At 34.4% G+C, this 16937-nt stretch overlaps 4 protein-coding genes across 4 annotated transcripts; 1 reads left to right on the forward strand and 3 right to left on the reverse strand.

The window, feature by feature from the left end:
- Positions 1-1306: 1306 nt before the first annotated feature.
- On the forward strand, positions 1307-2281 carry or6at1 (odorant receptor, family 6, subfamily AT, member 1). The gene has a single exon (XM_039693631.2). The coding sequence runs from the start codon at positions 1307-1309 to the stop codon at positions 2279-2281; it is 975 nt and encodes a 324-aa protein (XP_039549565.1).
- A 3885-nt stretch (positions 2282-6166) lies between these two features.
- On the reverse strand, positions 6167-7147 carry LOC120494704 (olfactory receptor 8G17-like). The gene has a single exon (XM_089123523.1). It carries the CDS (start codon positions 7109-7111, stop codon positions 6167-6169), a length of 945 nt encoding a protein of 314 aa, XP_088979649.1. The 5' UTR covers positions 7112-7147.
- Positions 7148-11785: 4638 nt separating this feature from the next.
- LOC120494703 (olfactory receptor 8G17) lies at positions 11786-12724 on the reverse strand. Its single transcript, XM_039694018.2, has one exon. It carries the CDS (start codon positions 12722-12724, stop codon positions 11786-11788), a length of 939 nt encoding a protein of 312 aa, XP_039549952.1.
- A 2635-nt stretch (positions 12725-15359) lies between these two features.
- LOC120494702 (olfactory receptor 8G17-like) lies at positions 15360-16735 on the reverse strand. Its single transcript, XM_089123984.1, has 3 exons — positions 16384-16735; positions 15837-16254; positions 15360-15366 (listed from the first exon to the last, which is right to left on the reverse strand). The coding sequence occupies exons 1-3, from the start codon at positions 16733-16735 to the stop codon at positions 15360-15362; spliced, it is 777 nt and encodes a 258-aa protein (XP_088980110.1).
- Positions 16736-16937: the final 202 nt, after the last annotated feature.

Consider the following 16937-nt stretch of genomic DNA (forward strand, 5'->3'; position numbering starts at 1 on the left):
TTTTGAACGATAGTGTATATCATATGACATTCCAGGAATGAACTTTTCTCATATGCTAGCTAGGCTTTCAAGTGTTCATTCTAATGTAATTCTATAGATTATAAGAGTTTCCTCATGACCAAGACTGCACTTTCTGGTGATTTGCCTGGGAAGCGGGAATCTGGCCTTGCAGTTTTGACTTGATTGCGGCACCACAGTTCTTGCTGACTCAGGAGGAGCTTAGATTTAAGTAATCAAGAGTGCTCATGCGTGTCATGGCAGTATACTGTAGTTTGGAGGAAGGTCAGGTAGAGGATCCTTCTCAAATATGGCAGTACAACTGACAGGTGTATTTACGATATGCCACTCAAAAGGCCAAACCTAGGGCAAAGTATAAATTACTTCTCACGTCTATTGTTCCACAGCACATTCTTTCAAGTTGAGTAGCTAAGCACGTAAGATTCACATCCTTTTTCTTTAAAACATTCGACTTGCCATTATCCAAATTGTGCACCTGTGTTCGTTGGCCATAACATACGCCTGCCCATTACCCACCATGGGGCACTCGATCCACAGCGTTGACATCAGCAAACCAAAACGAAATTACATAGTTTACATTTGACATTTCATACACTAGTTTAAATATGCATATTGAAACGCTTTATAAGTGTCAAAATTAAAATGAAAATGCATTACAGAAATGAAATATAATTTTTTTTAAATATCTTTAAAATATTTCCATCTTATAAAAATGTTGATAAATATAGTCATGCATCTAACAAAACAAAACTATCATTTGATCCATGATGCAAAAGGATGCACCATGAGAGTTGTTGCCAAGGATATAAAATGCACAACATAATGCAATCAATGTAAATTGGTTACCACCCCCCTCCCCAAAGTGTGTTTTTCCTCCTTGAAAATGACCGCATTTAAAGCCCCTTCTGTATTTAATGTTTGTCACATAGGAAGATGCCAGAGTGACAACACTGACCCATGCTGATTAGACTCTAGTAGCCTACTCTAAAATGTACAGTTTCACTTAATATTTAATTTTAAGGTTGGTTCAATTTCTCTACACATCCAGAAATTGTATTATGCAGTAAAAAGTTATTTTAGCAATATAATATCTATACAATGATTTATTCATAAAAGGATTCTCTCTCATTTTTAATGTGGGTGCATATAAAGTCTACATCACTTTCAAGATATAGCATAAAACTGTTTAGATGATGAGGAATCCCCAACATACAGCATAAGTTGCATATGTTTGTTTAGTTTTACTGTTATTTTCTACATATAATATTTCATTGAAAAGGTCAGCACAATGAACACCAGCGGGCCTGTGGAGTATTTCATCCTCGATGGACTGAAGGACAGATTTGTGCTGCCTATTTTCTTCACCGTCTATGTTTCTGTTCTGTGTGGAAACGGCATGATCATTTACCTTGTTAGAACCGACCCCAAACTCAACACTCCGATGTATTTTTTCCTTCATAATTTGTCCTTTACTGATATTGTGTTCACGTCAGTGACCATTCCCAAAATGTTGTCAGTGTTTCTGACTGAGGTCAAGACCATTTCCAAAACAGGATGCTTTGTACAGATGTACTTTTTTCTCTCATTTGGAGTGACAGGGCGTGCTTTGCTGACTGTGATGGCGTTTGACCGGTACGTAGCAATCTGTAACCCCCTGCGGTACACAACTATCATGACCAAGCGGCTCTGTGTCCTATTGATATTTGCTGCTTGGGGTTTTGGGTTCGTTATGGTGCTGCCCGCAGCTGTTTGGGCGACTCTGCTGCCTTACTGCCGGTCTAATGTTGTCAGGCACTTATTTTGCGATCACTCCTCAGTTGTGGTCCTTGCCTGTGTAGACACCACCAGGAATGGCATTTTGTCCTTAACAAACGCACTCTTTGCACTTCTTAGTACATTTCTTTTCATCTTAATTACGTATATCTGTATTGGCAAAGCTATGAGGAAAATGAGCAAGGCACAGCAGCTCAAAGTTGCGGGCACTTGTGTGTCCCATCTGACAGTGGTGTGCATCTCGTACGTTTCAGCCGCCTTTGTGTATATCTCATATCGAGTGGGTAAATTTGACCCAGATGTTCGTATAGTCATCGCTGTGCTGTACTCTGTGCTCACACCCCTGTTGAACCCCATCATTTACAGCTTGAGGAATAAAGAATTGCAAAATGCAGTGAAGAGAGCGTTTTGTAAATGCACGAGTGCTTCTAAAACCTCCAGAAAAACAGTTCCTACTGTTGCTTTCTGCGTTCATTCTGCTGTTCGTTGACAACAGTTCAGTTTAATCTGTTAAAAAGTGTAAATATGTGTGAAACAAGCTAGATTCAAGTTCCAATGTATGATAAACCTGGTTATTGTGCATTTCTGAAAACAAAACTGGACATTTCTTTCACTCCATTGTATTTTCAGTAGTGTGAGAAATCAATAGCCCTATTTGTAGTGATATAACAAATTGCTTTTCTTTTCATTTAGGATATTATATTTGTATCCATTACTCCAATCATAAAAATTGTCAAGGTGATTTCAGATTATAATGTCTAATATGTTTTAGGATTGTTAAAGCTGTATGCTTCATTTGGAATTTTGCTGCAGTAATTACAATAAAAAAAGCAACCGTCTTGTAATGTTTGTCATGAGGAAATGTTGCATTTAAAAATATAGCATTTCATAGAATCGCAGTTCTATTTTTATTTCAAATAGTCTGAATATCACTCAGGTGGTTTTAACTGTGGACAGAACAAGAATGTTATAAGTGAGTTGATAGCTGTTGGAAAACATTTGTTTTGTTAACTTGATCTCTTTCAATTAAGACTGGTTTTATATTTCTATTTGCATCTGATTAATCGTAGGCCTCATCTATATGAGACTAGGCATCTAATTGTTTGAGATTTATGAATAATTTTCAGTAATAAAATAAAATAGGCCTACTTTTTTTTAAATATCACTAGGAAGTTTGTTTTGAAAAACTTATTTTTGTACAAAATGGCACAGAGTTCCAATGTGTCATTGAAAGCTGATTGAAAGTGATTGGAGAGAACACGCATGCACATATGTTCACACGAACATAATTAACCTGCTCCTGAAAACAAAATTGTTCTCCTATTTTCAGTCTGTCCAATTCACTTTCAATGGCCGGCTATTTTTGACCGTGAACACCACAAGATGGCTAACTTGTGCCATTTTGTACAAAATAAAAGTTTTTCAAAACAAACTTCCTTGTGAAACATTAAAGTGGACTAGAGTAATCAACAATGCAATGTTATTTTCTAAAATTATAAAACAATGCTTTCTAAAAAAAAAATAAATGAGATGCCTACTGTCAGATAAATAAGGCCTACAATTAAATCAGATGCAAATAGACAAATAAAACCAGTCTTAATTGAAAGAAAAAAACAAGTTTGTGTGACATTAGCATAAGTGATTAATAAGCTATTTTTTGTAGGCCGGCTATTTTTGACCGGGAACACCAAAAGTGTGACTGCCATTTTTTACAAAATAAAAGCATTTCAAAACAAACACCCTGAAGCACACTAGTGTGGTAAAAAGAGCAAATTATCTTCATAAATTTTATTTAATATTGTGAACATTATTCATAAATAATGCTTTTTTCACTCAAAAAATAGATGCCTATACTCTCAGATAAATGAGGCCTAAGTAAATGAGGCTAAGATTAATCAGATGCAAATAGAAATATAAAAACAGCCATAACTGTAAGAGAACAAGTTGACAAAAAGATTGAATCCAATATTGGAAAAAGTAGAGGTGCACCCATTGCAAGTTTGTTGCAATTTTTATTTCTAAGAACTACAATTGACAGCATTTACAAACAAAAAATCTACTTTTCGTTAATGCTAAATTTTATTTTCATTAAACACGAGTAAAAATTAGTCATATAATAAGAAACAAAAAAAGAAAACAAAAACAAATTGCAAACAACAGCACAAATAAATGTAATAAAAAAAGAAATATGAAATGGGCCTAAATGTAGGTTAATATTCAGGTATGAAATACTACAAAAATGTAAGTAATCAAATGTAAAATATAAATAACACTGGATAGTCATTCATTGTACAATTACAGATTAAAATGCTTGTTAAAGTTAATCATTATCAACTATAAAAAGTTACAAAAGTTATTCAGTCATGAGCAGTTATTTTCTTAAGTTTATGCACTGGTCCAATATACTTTTACACAACATGCGTTATCTTTAACTATTTTCATTTAAAAACTGACTGTTTAACTGAAGTTCATGTCACTACTGTTAACAAATGAGACCTTGTAAAGTGTTACCATGTATTCTTGGTAGACTGGGGTAATTGATTGCCAAAGCCTATGTGTTTAAGTATTTGCACATAAAATAAAGTCTCCTGTGAACTTTATAAGCAGAGATAAGCTGATAAAGTCATAAGCAGTAGACGTAACAACTGAAGTCCTGAACTGTGCAAAGCAAAAGGAGCTTCTCTTGATCCGCCATCTAAATAAAGAGGCCTAGCCTGTTAGCCTAAGGCTGAAAAATGTACTATATATGAGCAGACGTGCCTGCATCACGTCGCGTAACATCTCGTTTCTAGAAAAGTTGTTTTCTATAGTGGAAATAGTACACTCTTTTTGGAGTTTAGTCTTAACCCCAAGCACCTCATTAGAGCGAGGACGACATCTCAATGCCGAATTGCCATCTCCTCAGATTAATCTAATCAATTTTGTTTTTATATTTTTAAAATTATTTTTTTATATTTATTTATTATTTATATATATATATATATATATATATATATATATATATATAAAAAAAATTTTCTTTCTTTTTTACTTTTTTAATTTTTTTTTTATTTATTTATTTATTTTATTTTTTTGTGTAAGCACCTATTAGTGGACCTTCTCTGTATATGCAGGCTATCTGCAAAAGAGGGAATTGTTTGTTCGAAAAAATATACCCTGAAGAAGGCTGTTTGTGCCGATACGCGTGGGTCGTATGTCCAGTAGCCTACTGATCTCTTTGGACATAATTTGGAACACCGCAAGGACACATAAGGCAGAAGTTGCCACGCTGCCAAATAGTCTGAAAGGGTTATCGGTCTTTCGGGACTGACCTCTTGTGTATAATTAATATGCGGTGCGATAATTAACGGTGCCCTGAAGTGGCTTACTGGCAGGGGAGGACTGAATAGCCTACCTGTATACTTCTCCAATAACTTCCTCTGAGGGAGTGAGAATCCCAGTTCCGCAACATTCCCGAGTGGGGATTGGCTAATGATGATCTCATTGGAAACCACTGCGGCCTGAAACACCAGAGGTGCTGAGGTTGGGATTCCGGTACAACTCTTAGGCTTTACCTACCAATGAGGATGTAGTTTTGCATGTCTTAGTGGGTAGCTAGCGTCGGAGCTTTCAACCTTGGGCATCACCCCAAACCCATGTTCATTAATAGGCTACAGTAATTTTACAATAAGGGACCAGAAACACAAGCAAGAAAGCTTGGTCCAGAATCAGTCAGAAAGGAAGACAGACTCCCCCAAGTGAAAAAAACGTAATAAAAATGTACTTAAATATGTTTTTAGTACAATACAAATATAATATAATGCATTTTTAATACACAGAGCACACACAAACACCAGGCAGTGTTAATAGGCAATTAGCTGTGTACGGTTACATCGATCTTAACGGTTTCATTCACGTGTTACAAAAAAATATAAGGCACGTTCAGTTTCTTAAAACAGTTGCATAAATCATACCTATTTCATTTATGTATGACTGACAAATATGAATCACATTCAGATTATTAGTTTCTTTAAAACTATGCAATCCAAATGGATGGAAGTGTTATATACAATTCAAATATACATAAATCTTAAAATTAGACATAATTGTTTGTGTATATATATATATATATATATATATAAGCAGATAATTGATTTCCTTACATGAATGTAATGTCTGATAATAATTTCTGTACTTGAAAGTTACAATCATTTGAAATGAAAATGGTTTGCATCATTCATTGTATGAAAATGACTATTGAATTTCAGAATAGTCGCAGAATAGTCTGAAGGAGAAATGTCTAAACCATTGACCATATTCTGTATGAGAAAAAGAAACAATAAATTGTGAAGAAAATAGCTCCCCCCAATTATTCTAGTAAAAAAAGATAAATATTTTATTTCAAAGAAATAACTTTTTTTCGCCACCAAAGTTTAGCTACTTTTTGCCTTATCTCTTTGGTTTGTAAACCATATACTAAGGGATTTAATCCTGGCGGTAAAATGTGGAACATTATACTTGTTATTTTCCTGCTATCAGAGTATTCAGGAAACCGGTGGAGAAATGTCATGATGGCTCCCGAAAAAAACATGACTAAATAAACCGCTAAATGAGTGCTGCAGGTTTTTATGGCTTTGCTGTTGAGTGCTTTGTTTTTGCTACTTTTGCACACAACAGCAATCTTGACATATGTTATAAATATAGAAACTGATGAAAAGCAGAGTACAGCCACAGTATAAATAATTCCGTAAATATTATTTATGACCACACTTTCACAGGACAGTTTAAACAGAGAGGCATTGTCACAGAAAGGGTTTTCAATTTTAGATCTGCAGTGAGACAGACGCACAGTGAGACCTAACATAATTGTCACCAAAAGAACGGCCAGGCCCCAAGCAAATGCTGATAGTTTAATAACCATCTTATTGGTCATTATAGCTGAATATCTAAGTGGATTACATATAGCCACATATCTGTCAAAGGCCATGATTATCAGCACATAGTGGCATGCTGCTATGAATATATGCACAAAATATGCTTGAGTGACACACTCCATATATGTGATATAGCGCTCTTCGGTGTCTTGTAAAATGTCTTGCATTAAGCGTGGCAAAATAACAGTAGTCCCAAGCATATCGTTCAGTGGCAAGTTGCAAAAAAGAAAATGCATAGGATTATGAAGATTCTTTTCCGTTGAGATCAAAACTATAAGTCCAAAGTTAGATACCATTGTAAAGACATAAGCCAAGAAGAGCAGGATAAAAACTGGATAGGAGGACTGAGGTGTAACTTTCAGGCCCTCAATGAGGAGAACGCTGTGTCTGAATGTCAGGTTGTCCATTTGCAGCTCTTCACAAAATCTAAGGAGAAAGAAACATCCAGATCAAGCATTTCATTAATAGTATTTCAACTTGAAGTACTTATAAAACAAATGAAGAGTTTCATTTCACTGAAATGGCAATGATAATTACCTATTAATTGTTATTTAAGTGAAATTACTGAACTTAAATATACAAGTTTGATAAAAATCATCATTAAAGAAGAAAATTTCAAATGGCATTAGAGGCTTTTGCATCTGAACTCTTCAAATAAATAAATGCAATGTAGTAGTACAACAAAAAACCTAATCCTAACCTTATAGTATACATGCAGTGACTTAATTGTACTCCATATTTACATGTATAATTACAGTATTCAATACTTACCAACTGTGCAATTGATTTATTGCTACATTCATTGCATGGAACAGAATAGAAGGCAACCCTGTATGTAATATAGTCAAAACCTATAACATGTACTTCTCTAAAGAAAACAATATTTGCGTTCTCCTTTAAATATGTTGTTCAAAGGTGTTTCTATGATGCTGTAATCATCCCAAAGAGAATTCACCCACTGGAACAATGTCCTCAGGGAAGCCCCTGGGCTTAAGTTTATGTTTGGACACTACCTATACAACAAACTGGAACATCATTATGGAGTAGCACAAAATACACACAAATTAAAATAAGATTTGAGGTTCCTAGAACAATTCATATGCAAAATACCCGTCCACTGAAGGCAAGTACAGTTGAAGAACCCAAGTGCAGTTTATTAAAATAAATACAAAATAAACAACTTGACTTGAGACATGGACTGAAACAGAACCAAACATGATAATATCTAATTAAAACATCATTATAATACAATACAGTACAGCATGTGCTCTCAGTTGAGAAGATCAAATTCCTGAAATAATACTGAGCAATTTTATATTTATTGTCATATTAGTTTCCTCCCGTCAGATTCAATGAATTCAATCAGAATTACGTTTTGAATTTGAGTTTGTTTTTGACGTGTTTGTGTCTGAAATTCATTGTTTGGTAATATCCAGTTCTTCTGTTGTTTTAGCTTAGTATTTATCACAAGGTAGGGCTATTTTCGATTCTGTGGTTATTTCAATTTTTCACCTTCTCACAAATCTGTATTTTAATTGGACGCGTTCCTACTTTTTTTAACAGCTGGGTTTGAATAGTATTGCAGTCTAAATTGCATAGCACTTAAGTGAGTCACTGGCCAACGGCTGGTTTCGATTTGACACATTTTCGGTTTATTTGAGGGTGGTGTGTTAATTGCTGGGCCGAGACTCTCCTCACTTATTAAACCTGAGTATGTATTAAAATGTCTTGCATTTAAGACAAACTCGGGCAAAGACCATCGACTCTACACCCGTGTGATTCCACGAGCAAGGACACCAGCTAAGCACTTAAATATCTTCTTCCCCCTTTTCCTTTCATACTTTTATCCGATTTCCCTTAAACATGTGCTTTTAATACAGTCCTGTTATCTCTTGAAAACGTTCTCTCATCATGCACAGAAGGCAGTGCAATACTGCTAATCTGCGTCCTATTCTCTCATCCTCACTCTCAAATCTCACTCAGTCGGTAAAGCTGACTTCATTCCAGCCTTTGCATCTCATTCACTCTTAATATCTGAGGCCTGACTGAGACCTGGATCCGTCCAGAAGACTCAGCAACTCCTGCTGCTCTCTCCAACAACTTCTCTTACTCTCGCACTGGTCTTCACATTACTAATAATTGGACGATAGGTTTACATTTACATGTATTACACTGACAACTCCCATTAAGGTCCATAATGTAGTAATTTATCACCCCCAGGTCAACTGGGAAGCTTTGTAGAGGAGTTGGATGTGCTGCTGTCCTCTTTCCCTGAGGATGGCACTCCACTAGTAGTCTTTGTCGATTTCAACATTCATCTAGAGAAGCTGTATGCTACAGACTTCATCTCTCCCCTCGCCTCATTCGATCTGTGGGTGGGTATAAACTTTCCCAGAGTGTTCCCTTGAAAGGGACGTATTGGTTACGACTGTAACCTGAAAAGGGAATCAGACGCTGTATCCCTCTGCCATACTTCCTGCGTGCCTATCAGCGACTTACTTTATCCTATCAGAAGTTAGAGCTGGTTGGTTTGGGCATGCTTTATAGTTTTTAAGTTGTGCGTGTTATTGCTGTTTATGTTGTGAATTGTGAACAAACTCCCGAGTCCCAGCCACACTGACCCTTTCTTCCTTACCTATTGAACCTCATCACAACAAGAAATCCACACCAGCATAGGCTACTTAACCCTCTGGGCTTCTTCGTAAATGGATTACACTTAGCTTCCTCCCGGTCAAAAACGGACGAAGCCTTAAAATTTAACTTTACTTTTTCCCAGGATAACCGTTTAAATATATTTTTGTTCTATAATATTTTCCGATTATTATTTAAAATTTTCAGAGTTTTCTATGATATTTTGCATTAATTATATAATTTTTAAGAGCTATTTTTTCCATTATAATTAATATATATATTTTTATTTTATATTTATTTTTTATTTTTTTTCAATAAATGCAACAATTCACATCAAAATAGAGTGCCAGCTTTATAAAAAAAAAATTTTCAAGTAGAAGAGCGCCACCTTGTGGCTTTAAAAAATAGTTACATGTGTGCAATCTCCTGTACAGCCTGTAGGCTGCCTATAGCTTCCTATATAAATACATAGAGAAATCATGTCTAAAACAACAACAGAAATCAAAAAGCCTTTCTATCTTATTCGTTTTTTTATTTAGATATAGATTTAGATATTCTAAAAGACAACTTATTATTTTTTTAACAATTTTTTTTAGATAAGTATCAGGTTTTGCATTATGATTACAATCAAACAATAGCATTTGGTTAGAAAGGGAACACAATGCAAACATTTTTGTTACTCAGTATTTGATAATTCAAATAATTGAACAAAAGAAGGGATGGTTAGTGATAATTTAAAACACTTTACAGACATTTTGCAATAAATTGGTATTTTTTTATTAATTTTTTATTCAATAAGTAATAAACTTCATAAGGGAACAGCAATAATGATCGAACAGGAATAAACATAAAATAATACTAATTAAGTTAATTTTCTCGCTCTTTCTCTCTCTCTCTCTGTGTGTGTGTGTGTGTCTGTGTGTGTGTGTGTGTGCGCGCACACATTTGAGCGAGTCTCTTTTGTATTTTTTTTCTTGTATTTTAGCATATTCTCAAAATTTGCAGTTGCAGTCTTACCAGTGAATCTCTCTCTCTATGTGTGTATGTGTGTGTGTGTGCATGTGAGCAAGATTTTTTTTTCATTTGTTGATTTTATTTAGCATATTCTACAAATTTGCTGTTGCAGTCTTACCAGTGAATCTCTCTCTCTCTGTGTGTGTGTGTGTGTGTGTGTGTGTGTTTTGCATTTGAGTAAGATTTTTTTTTTTTCATTTGGTGATTTTATTTTGCATATTCTACAAATTTACTGTTACAGTCTTGCCAGTTTTTCTGTGTATGTGTTTGTGTGTGTGTGTGTGTGGGGGGGAGGGGGTCTTATTTGCACTCTTGATATTTTAGAGCGTCACCCCTTCATTGCTGTACACTTTTTTTCTGCACAGTTGCTGATCTGTAGCTTGTACCACCAAAAGTTTCTCTGAGTTTTCCTGTTTTTTCGTATTTCCCATTCATTTCCTATGTCGGTCATTTTTGACCGGGAGGAAGCTAAGTGTGACTTTTTTTACGACCCTTTAACAAATCAGAATCATCTCCTTGATTTTTTTGTGTGTGTTCATATAGGTAATACAACAAAAGTCACCAAGTTTCAGCCCCATCCGATGTAGCAAAAAAATTAAACATTTCAAAACGTAACAGTTTTCGGTTATTTTTGACCGAAGAAGCCCAGAGGGTTAAGACAAGAGTCAAGAGTTTACTGTTAGTAAAATAGTGCTCTAAAGCAATTAAAAGGACTATATTATATATTTGTATAGGTCAGATGTTACTTGCTTATACTTACAGCAATTATTTCATGTTTCAGACAAATAAATAAAGTTATAGAAATTAAGCAACTGTCAGGTTTCAGACATGAGTGAAAAGTAATCAAAGCACTTCACTTGCCTTTTACTCGTACTTGCAATACCTTGCCGGTAATTATGTATTACAATTTGTTTAACGTAAAAAGTCTGTAAATGTCTGACAGACAGTAAATTAACTTAATTTAATTTTTATAAATAGATCTGCTTTATATTACAAACTCTAATATAATAATTTTCCTAGAGAAGGTCCTAGATAAGAAAAGTATTCTGGAGGGGAATTTACAAACTTCCTATAATAAAAAGATAAAGATGGAAACATTTAGTCAAAATAGATACTGTCTTTTGGTTATAATTATATATGCCCAATTCACTACATTTAAAATAGCCCTCTAGTTCAAATAAAATTGCTTATTTTCAGTGTATTCTTTTACCAAATAGATCCATGATAAAGGGTGAGAAATACTTTAAAAATTAATACAAGATAAAGTGCTACAGCCCCCCCAATTTTCTCCCTGACAATCAAGGATAAGAATAACATGCACAAAATGCTTCAGTGAAAAAGATACATGTGTATTTAAAAATAATACAATACAGAAAGGTTTAGAGTTGTATCATTAGTTGCTATAGTGTAAAACAAACAAACAAAAAAACATTAAATTAGGGATTCACCTTTTTTCTGAACCACAATTTTACAAACTTTTGTCTTATCTCTTTGGTTTGTAAACCGTATACTAAAGGATTTAGTCCTGGTGGTACAATGTGAAACATTATACTAGCTAATTTCCTGCTGTCAGAGTATTCAGGAAAACGATGGAGAAAAATAAAACTACCACAAGAAACAAACATGATTAAAAAAACAGCAATATGAGTGCTACAGGTTTTTATGGCTTTGCTGTTGAGTGATTTGTTTTTGCTGGTTATGCATACAGTAGCAATCTTTCCATATGTTATTACTACAGAACCAAGAGAGAAGGTAAAGACAATCACAGTATAAATTATTCCAAACACATTATTAATGACCACACTTTCACAGGACAGTTTAAACAGTGAGGCATTGTCACAGAAAGGGTTTTCAATGTTAGACCTGCAGCGAGACAGACGTAAAGTGAGACCCAACAGAATTGACACCATGAATATTGAAAGCCCCCAGGCTGATGCTGAGAGTTTAATAACCATTTTATTGGTCATTATAGCGGTGTATCGGAGTGGATTACATATAGCTACATATCTGTCAAAGGCCATGATCATTAGCACATAGTGGCATGCTACTGCAAATATATGCACGAAATAAGCTTGAATAACACACTCCACATATGTGATATAGCGCTCTGAGGTTTCCTTTAACATGTCTTGCATTAAGCGTGGTAAAACGACAGTTGTACCAAGAATATCATTTATCGGCAAATTACAGAACAGAAAATGCATAGGATGATGTAGATTCTTCTCTGTTGAGATCAGAAATACAAGTCCAATGTTGGAGACCATTATAAAGACATAAACCAAAAGAAGCAAGATGAAAACAGGATAAGAAGATTGAGTTGTAATTTTTAGTCCCTCTACGAGGAGAAGGCTGTTTGTGAATGTCAGGTTGTCCATTGGCTGCCCTGCACAATCCTATACCTATTGAGAACCTTACCAATAGAGTAACAAAAAAAATTGTCATTAATAACATTTTATCTGATACTGCTGCATTCCACTCTGCATTCACATATACTGATTCAATGTATGATCTTTTAATAGTAAATTATGGTTCACAAATGCACATCTGAACATTTTCATAGAACCTGAAAAGAACCTGGAAGCTGTTTTTGCTACAAAGTTATGTATTGTATAATTTAGTTGTCTAATACTTACTCAGGTCCCTGTTGCTATCAAGAAAGATGACAGTAAAGATGCTAGCTTTAAGTGAAAAACTGTTTACATGACCTTAGCTTTTATTTGGTTTAACAGTGTTTCTGTGATGTTGTCATCATCCCAAAGGGGAAAACTACTTGGATATCCACGTAACCCTGAGGGAACAAAGTATTGCATAGCTATACGCAGTGGGAAAACTCCTTTTTCTCTATTTACTGAAACCTATATTTAAAACACATTTTCAGCGGCACAGCTTGTCACGAACACACACAGGGGACAGATCCAAAAGCAATAGTTTTAATAAATAAGGGCAATCCAAAATCGTAGTCTTCCAGGCAAGGGTCAAAATCCAAATAATCAAACCAAACATAAAAACGAAACACGAGCAACCTCAAAAACAGACTTCAGAAGTGGTGACCTCAAATAACGACTCCGTACACTTACCGACACAGACAGGGAATATATATACACGCAGATCTAACAAGACTATTAACTACTTTAAACAATTAAACAGATTTTTTTGTTAACCTTGTTGGACCTCAATCTGTAGTAACATTACTATAATCATATGAAATAATATAAAAGTATTAACACATTTGTCAGTATTAGATAAGATCAGAGTACACATATGGATTTATTTCTTTATCATCATCATCATTATGGTGATCAGTATCATCATACTGATCACCATAATGGTGACATCAATTCAAACTATTATTTTTAATAAAACATCAACATCTAAAGCTCTATTAATTCTCAATAAGAACTTTTTTACCTTTTGTACCTTTGTTTGGCTGTTGTATCTGAGTTATACATGCCAGATGAACAAAGAAAAAAAAGTGATATAATGGTGTTGGTTATGTTTTGACGTTCATCAATTGAAATTTATGATTGTGATTTATTCTGTTGGTTACAGCATAACTGAGATTGTGCCTAAATATCTAGAATTTGAGATAGAATATAATGGATTTCTTAAAAGTGGTTTAAAAACAATCTTTCTTTAAGGCACACACAGACCTCAAGATTCACTCAATTCATCTCAACAATGGTGACGAGCAGAATATTCAATTAGGAAAAGTAATTGCATGGACAATTCAGGTCATAATTTATTCATACCGTAATGCATGATGGGAGCCATTAATGAGTTGTGATTGGTGGCAACACTGATTATTATTGTCACCACGGTTGAGATACACAGGCTGATTATTGATATCCGTGTTTCTAAATAAATGCATTTGAAAGTGATTTGATCAGAACAATGTTTATTAAATGTTTTGGGTTATAAGAAAAATATGGATTATGCTGTAGAACCACTAAACTGTTAACAAGTTAATCCAAATCATCTGAATAGGTTTAATTTTTCAAGATCACAGTATGATTGTGTCAAAACATAACCAACACTATCAGACCACAGTTGTCTTTGTTCATTTGACTTTAATAAATCAATAATAGCAGACAAACAAAATTTAAAGTGAAAAGGGTCAAGAGCCCAACTAAAGTAGACACTGATTGCCATAACGGTGGCTTACAATTTTAGATTTTCTCCTTTAGCGATTCTGCTTGTTATTATCAGGTGTCTTCAATAATGCTCAATCATCACTAAATTAATCACTTAATTATCTCATTAACTTTAACACTCATATCTGCATCTTATCATCCATCTGAAAGCAGGTGAAGGTGATTTACTACTAATTAAGGAACCAGCTGCTGATTAGATGCGCATAACAATATCATGCGATATATCGTGCAGCCCTATTGTTTTCAAATATACTGTGCTGAACCATTTAATATATTGACAATTCATATATAGGGAATTATATTTTATTTTCAGGGGACCCCAGATTGTTAAATATTATTTTGTAACATCATGATTTTTTTTTTTACAACGTAATATCACTCACTTCATTCGTTCGTCATGCTGACAGTTGTGTGTCTTGAGTGTTTGTCTCCGATTTAAAGGGGACATATCATCCAGAAGATGGCTTTCACAACTGAAACCTCTATTTCACGCTGGTCCAATATGTGGCAACAGTGTAATATCATACAGGTATAAACTCCTTTTAATTGATTATAACAATGTTTAATTAAGGCTCATATAGTCTCCATGACAAAGGTCAAGATAAATCTTTTCATACAGTTTTTCTAAGTTTCAAATAATTATTAAACAGCAAACACAAACTATGCAAAAGTGTCCGTGTTCTAATTCACCTAGTTCACTCACTTGTCTTCATTCACTCCCTCAAGTGAACTAAATTAGTGGACTAATGCAGGATGAGGGTATATAGCAGGCGATTTCGGATACAGCCACTGTTTCACATTTATGGGTAAAATGACAAAATGGAGAGGATGGATTTTTACCACAATAGGGTGGTTGTGTTCATTCACTGCGGAAACATAAATATGTTCAGAAACAATAAAGGAATCTTGCATAACAGGGCATCTTTAAAAACAGGGCTTTTTTTTTGTTCGGCCTATTCAAGGAAGAAATAATAACCAGAATAAAGTGATCAAATGTAAAACAAAAAAACTGAACAAAATATGCTACAAAAGATATTTGGTCAAGAGCTGTGAGTGATTTTCATTCTGCTCTCAATAAACTATTCCATATCAAACACACAATTTTTTTTTTTTTGCATTATCAAAAACAATAATCAGCTAAAACTACTCAAGCTGATTTTACAGATATGAAACAGACAATTACTGGTATAGTCAACGACAAAAATTGTTCACATACAATGTGTATTTCTGCAACATTCATAATATCTTTACCAAATTTGGCTCAGATCGTCTTTTTATTTATTTTACAATTTATTTTTTGTGATTAACTTTATTTATGTACCAAAACTTTACAAACTTTTGTCTTATTTCTTTGGTTTGTAGACCATATACTATAGGATTTAGTCCTGGAGGTACAATGTGAAACATTATACTAGATAATTTCCTGCTGTCAGAGTATTCAGGAAAACGATGAAGAAAAACCATAGTGGCACAAGAAACAAACATGATGATATAAACAGCAATATGAGTGCTGCAGGTTTTTATGGCTTTGCTGTTGAGTGATTTGTTTTTGCTGGTTATGCATACAGTAGCAATCTTGGTATATGTTATAAACACCGACCCAAGAGAGAAGGTAAAGACAATCACAGTATAAATTATTCCAAACACATTATTAATGACCACACTTTCACAGGACAGTTTAAACAGAGAGGCATTGTCGCAGAAAGGGTTTTCAATTTTATATCTGCAGCGAGACAGACGTATAGTGAGACCTAACATAATAGACACGATGAATACTGACAGCACCCAGGCTGATGCTGATAGCTTAATAACCATTTTATTGGTCATTATAGTCGTGTATCGCAATGGATTACATATAGCCACATATCTGTCAAAGGCCATAATCATTAGCACATAATGGCTTGCTGCTGCAAATATATGCACAAAATAGGCTTGAATAACACACTCCACATATGTAATGTAACGCTCTGAGGCTTCCTTTAAAATGTCCTGCAATAAGCGTGGCAACATGACAGTGGTCCCCAGTATATCATTCAGTGGAAGGTTACAGAACAGAAAATGCATAGGATGATGTAGATTCTTCTCCGTTGCGATCAGGATTATAAGTCCAATGTTACATCCCATTGCGAATATATAAACCAAGAGAATCAGGAAAAAAACAGGATAGGAAGACTGAGGTGTAACTTTCAGTCCCTCCACGAGGAGAAGGCTGTTTGTGAACGTCAGGTTGTCCATTGGTTGCTGTACACAAAATCTGCAAACATAACAAATAGACATCACTACATATACTCTTAAACATATTACCGTACCTATTTGTGTAAAATGACCATGTCACACAGATGATTACACAGAAAATATGTTCTTGTAAACAGTAAAATCTAATTTTAACATATTTCTATATACTGTATTAATTGTGAATCACATTACTTGCTGATCA

This window comes from Pimephales promelas, chromosome 19 (genome assembly GCF_988280905.1).
Source record: "Pimephales promelas chromosome 19, fPimPro1.hap1.1, whole genome shotgun sequence".
Classification (NCBI taxonomy): domain Eukaryota; kingdom Metazoa; phylum Chordata; class Actinopteri; order Cypriniformes; family Leuciscidae; genus Pimephales; species Pimephales promelas.

Excerpts from the sequence above, each read along its gene's own strand:
- or6at1 (XM_039693631.2), top strand. The coding sequence starts at position 1,307 with ATGAACACCAGCGGGCCTGTGGAGTATTTCATCCTCGATGGACTGAAG.
- LOC120494704 (XM_089123523.1), bottom strand. The coding sequence starts at position 7,111 with ATGGACAACCTGACATTCAGACACAGCGTTCTCCTCATTGAGGGCCTG.
- LOC120494703 (XM_039694018.2), bottom strand. The coding sequence starts at position 12,724 with ATGGACAACCTGACATTCACAAACAGCCTTCTCCTCGTAGAGGGACTA.
- LOC120494702 (XM_089123984.1), bottom strand. The coding sequence starts at position 16,735 with ATGGACAACCTGACGTTCACAAACAGCCTTCTCCTCGTGGAGGGACTG. Across the intron at positions 16,255-16,383 it reads AAGCCATTATGTGCTAATGA|TAGGTCTCACTATACGTCTG; the intron begins TTATGGCCTTTG and ends TGTCTATTATGT.